The sequence below is a fragment of the Oratosquilla oratoria genome, chromosome 14 (assembly GCF_046742065.1).
Source record: "Oratosquilla oratoria isolate Oo_2021 chromosome 14, ASM4674206v1, whole genome shotgun sequence".
Classification (NCBI taxonomy): domain Eukaryota; kingdom Metazoa; phylum Arthropoda; class Malacostraca; order Stomatopoda; family Squillidae; genus Oratosquilla; species Oratosquilla oratoria.
In genome coordinates, this window is record NC_134790.1 from 43,956,103 (window position 1) to 43,961,102 (window position 5,000).

Sequence of the window (5,000 nt, forward strand, 5' to 3'; positions counted from 1 at the left end):
CGCGATCTTTTGAATTCAAAAGTACATCTCTTATTAACAAGCTATATAAATCGTTAGTTCGTCCACATTTGAAATATGCTGTTTCTGTATGGTCACCGAATCTTATTAAAGACATTGACAGATTGGAAAAGGTACAACGGCGAGCCACAAAACTGATTCCAAATATCAAAAATAAATCATACGAAAATAGACTAACACATACGAATCTGTTTTCTGTAAAAAAAAAAAAAACACAGACTCAGAGGTGACTTAATACAGGTTTTTATTAATCTAAAGGGAATTGACAACATCAAAAGTGACAAAATCTTCATACTGAATGAGAATCCGACAAGAAATAATGGTCTCAAACTGTCAGGAAATAGATTTAATTTAGAAGTGGGTAGAAACAACTTTGCCAACCGTGTAGTAAATGAATGGAACAAACTTCCTGCAGTTCAATGAATGGAACAAACTTCCTGTAGTTCAGTTTGAAGCTTTAAGATTCGTTTAGATAAACACCTAAGAAAGATGCTGTAATGCCTGGCTAAATTGGAGTTACCGACTTTGGAGCAAAGAAGAGAGAGAGGTGACCTACTGACCATCTATAGAATCATGAAGGGCACAGAAATACTCGATAGAGAGTACTTGTTAAATTGGGACAAGGGAAACACAAGAGGACATGGAAAGAAACTCAAAAAAGATAATTATAGAAGAGATCTGAAGAACAGTTTTCCACACAGAATGGTGGACACTTAGAACAAACTGGACGAAAAATAGTGTGTGCAAAAACCATTCACGAACTTAAGGGCAAACTAGGCACTGCGAGACACAAAGGCGGGACACCACGAGCGTAGCTCCCCTTTCCGTAAAATACTAGGTAAATACAACTAGGTAAATACACACACTTATAAGACCAAGACTGGAGTACGCTGCGACACTTTGGACACCCAACACAAAAAAAGAATCCAAAGAGAAACGACAAAGATGGCACCAACATTTCTTAAACTGACATACGAACAACGATTGTCCAAACTGTAACTACCAACCCTGAAACAAAGAAGAGAAAGAGTAGATCTACTGGCCATATACAGAATTATGAAAAGGATGGAAGTCTTTGACAGAGAAGATTTATTAAAGTGGGATAAAAGAAAAACATGAGGACATGAAAAGAAACTTAAAAAGGATAGTTATAGAAAAGATCTGAGAAAGAATAGTTTCTCACACAGAGTGGTAGATGTCTGGAACAAATTGGATGAGGGAATAGTGTGTGTGCAAAAACTATACAAGAATTTAAGAAAAAACTAGATGCTGAAAGATACAAAGACGGGTCACTACGACCATAGCTCCTTTCCAGTATAATACAACTAGGTAAATACAACTAGGTAAATACACACACACACACACACACACACACACACACATATATATATATATATATATATATATATATATATATATATATATATATATATATATTCATATTTTGATTCACTTTATAGTGAGTTGTGAAAACTTAGGTCCAACTGTTGACCCGACAATGACTTGAAAATAGCGTGTTAGGTCATGTCAAGACATGTGACCTGAGTCTGCAGGTAGAGCTCACAGGTTAGTACATTTTACTCTTATCTAATTTCTCAAAAAAAAAAAAATAGAAAAGTTAAAAAAATAAATAAATAAATAAAAAAAGAAACTCTATCATGGACCCAATACCGTATTGAAAACGTCAAAGGAAAATTTGAAACTCGAAGCAAATCGTTTGATCGCCAGCCACTGAGGCCGCTTTAATCAGATTTGCAAAATTAAATCTATCGGGGACGGGAAGGAGGCGGGGGAAGTGTGGCTGTGTATGTGGAGGGGAGGCGGAGGACGGTGGGTGGGCAGGATTCCATCACGGGTGAATGGATACAGTAATCACAATCACGTACACCTCGAGCCCCTTTTAAGCCTTCACTTCTGAAATGAATATCAAGACATAAGCTTTCCTAGCAGGCAGGAACGACCTTGCAACCTGGTCAGACAAACGGGACAAGAATGGCGTTCAGGCACTTGTACAGTACATGCAAAGTTTAGTTTTAAGATTAAACAAAAATAAACATTACAGGAAAAGTCTATTACCCTCCACTATTTCATCTTATTCTATTTCATTTTACTTTGTTTAATATAATTTCTTTAGCAGCTGCTCCATTTACTAGCCAAAAGGTCTGCTGATTTGCCTTTCCAGTGTATTCCAGTGCACCTCCAACAGCTTATCCCCTTGTCCTCCCCGTTCCAGGTACCTGATCCAGGGCGCCACAGGACTCTTCACGGGGTCGGAGTATAACGACCGCCAGCTTGCTTCTAGAGGCAAGTTCTCCTCTTCAGTCACTCATTCCAAATAAAAAGGGAATCAGAACACCAGAAAATACTGGCTATTAGGGTACATAGGGCACAGGTGACGGCTTTCTGCCGCAGCTTGAGCTTTATTTACTCAGCATAAAGAGCAATTAATGAAGTACAGTATCAGTTAAAATAGGTGAAACAAATTCCAAATCAGCTGTTCATCTTACAGAACGGACATATTCCCCCTTGTATGGAGTACAAATCTCACGTTTGGGGTGACTCACCTAGCTCTGTGTTTCGGAGCAAGGTGGAGTCCAAAGCTTTGCACCTTGTCCAAGTGTCTTATCTCATTGAATCTTCAGTCTCTCTTTGTCCATAGCAATATGACATCTTTATCTCTTTTCTGTCCCTATTTTCACGGTCACTGTTTCTCTGACCTAATTAACAGCGTGCTTCACTCCTTATGAGACCAACACAAGATTACCTGAAACATTTGGCTTTTATTCTAGCTATAAACTTCGGCAAGGGCCAATCAGTATGCTCTGTCCTTCCTTCCTCTGAGAGACTGGATTTTTCTTCCCCTTGATATATTCTCATCTGCCTGTGATTTGGACTCTGCAGCAAACGGAGATTCAGGAATATTCCCCTACACGGGCACTTGGCTTCATGTGTTCTTCATTCTTTTTCTTCCAGGACGACCGTCTCTGGGCCTTTTATTCTTGCCTTTCTAGCTGATCTTTGAAATATGCAAATTAAAACACCGAAGTCTATCCTTTATGAAAGGAGACATTTTACTGAATCATCTATGGTTGTCGGTGGACGATTTCATTCAGTCGCAGGAGTCCCCCTTTGCCCCTCGAGTCACACGTGAATCCTCAACCCGCAGGTTTCTACGGAGAGAACGAGACACCTGAGTGTGGCTGCACTGTAGTGGTCAAGACCCACGGGTACTCCCTCAACGGCATGCCCGCCCTCAGGTACGTCCCGTACACTCGTGCTTTAAGCTTACTTCCCCTGCTGTACATGCAGGTTTCTTGGCAAATCACCTAAAAAGTATCAATAACTCCCTGGGAGTAGTGAGCCGGAGGAGGGTATTCTCAGGCGTGTTCATTTGGGCTGACCATAACATTTATATATTGTTTCTTCTCTCCCTCCTCCTATATTTCTTCCTCCTCCACATCCACTTCTTCCTTCTTCATCTTCTCTTCCTCAACCATATAACTCCCCTTTTCTTTCTGTATTAAATTCCCTTTTTCTCCTTTGTACAATCTATATTTACCTCAACTTCCTATCTCTTTCTCTCTTAATTTTCTTCTTACGACTCCCTTGCTCCTTCTATCTCCCCCACCCCGATTCTATTCATTACCTACTTTCCCCGCTTTTCCTCTTCCTAATTTCGTTTACCTCTTCTTCTTCCACCTCATCCTTTCTACTTTCTTTGTCAACCTCATTTCCTTCCTACACTTTACCTTTTCAATTTCACCTTCTTTCTCCTGTCCTTCCTTCTTCTGCACTTTCACGTCTTCCTCTCCACTTTCCTCTTGCTTTTCCTAAACTCCTCATCTTCCGAAACAAACTCCTTCTGCTTTTTGCCCTCATACTCATCACCTTAAATTCTCCTTCTCCTCACTTTTCCCTTTCCTGCTATTCTTCCTCCTTCGCCTTTTCTCCTTATCACTCAATTTTTCCACGTTTACCCTTCTCCTCCTCCTCCTCCTATATCTTCCTTTCTCTTACTCCTGCTCCTCCACCGGGAACCTCTTTCTCCTCTCCAGATGGCAACGGATGCGCAACTTGGACAAATACTTTGGGCGGGGCGTGCTCCTCCTGAGGAACCCCTACGACACGCTCATCGCCTACCGCAACTACCTAGCGGCCGGCCACCTCGGCATCGCACCCACCAGGACTTACAAAGGACCAGGTACGCCCAGTGTAGCACTGCATGTAGTTATACGAAGCAGATTTTTTTTTTATTATTATTATTATTATTATTCCTGGGGCATAGGTGGAGTCTGGACTGATTTTGGGTGAGGCGATGGAGGGAGGGGGAGAAGGAGGAGGAGGAGGAGGAGGAGGAGGAGGGGGGGGACGGGGGTACAGATCGCTCAATATCTCATTCAAGTCGGATACGTCCCTCAACTGAATCCATTTATTTACCTAAACACCTTTGCTTTGATGACGTAATTTACATATTTTGTTCTTGACTTCGCCGGACTATTACCTTCAGCTGAGGGTGAGGCCTCTGAGGGGGATACAAAACCCCAAGAGTATCAATAGAAAACCCATGTGAGGACGGAGCCATTATTGATACGTTTCGCTTGTTGGAGCTTTACTTAATAAAGCTTTAACTAGCGAAACGTCGCACTAATAAAGGCTCCGTCGTCACATAGTATTTCTTTTGATAGAATTGCCTGCAGCTGCCAATTACATACAATCATGAGATTGCCACGACAATCAGGGTAATCTTCCGAGTAATATCTATAAACCTTTTCAATCTTGTGGATTACGACAAACGATAAACACCACCCACTGAGGAGTGTGTTCGGTGTAAGGAGAGTAATCCAGATTGAATTCAAACGAGAAAATAGAAAGTAATGCTGTGAGAGAATATATCTACGTGTAAATGAATAAAATAAATAAATAAAAGAAAGAAATGAATATCTGAACCAAGCGACGACCAAAAAGGGATATGGATGAAGGGT

At 41.1% G+C, this 5,000-nt stretch overlaps 1 protein-coding gene across 4 annotated transcripts in view; it reads left to right on the plus strand.

Moving 5' to 3' along the window:
- LOC143032858 (uncharacterized) overlaps positions 1 to 5,000 on the plus strand; it is a 155,591-nt gene that overhangs the window by 138,958 nt on the left and 11,633 nt on the right. For all 4 annotated transcript variants that reach the window (XM_076198042.1, XM_076198041.1, XM_076198044.1 and 1 more), the window contains exons 5-7: positions 2,252 to 2,322; positions 3,185 to 3,275; positions 4,074 to 4,219. In XM_076198042.1, the coding sequence (XP_076054157.1) occupies positions 2,252 to 2,322; positions 3,185 to 3,275; positions 4,074 to 4,219 (308 nt within the window). The remainder of the gene's footprint in view (positions 1 to 2,251; positions 2,323 to 3,184; positions 3,276 to 4,073; positions 4,220 to 5,000) is intronic.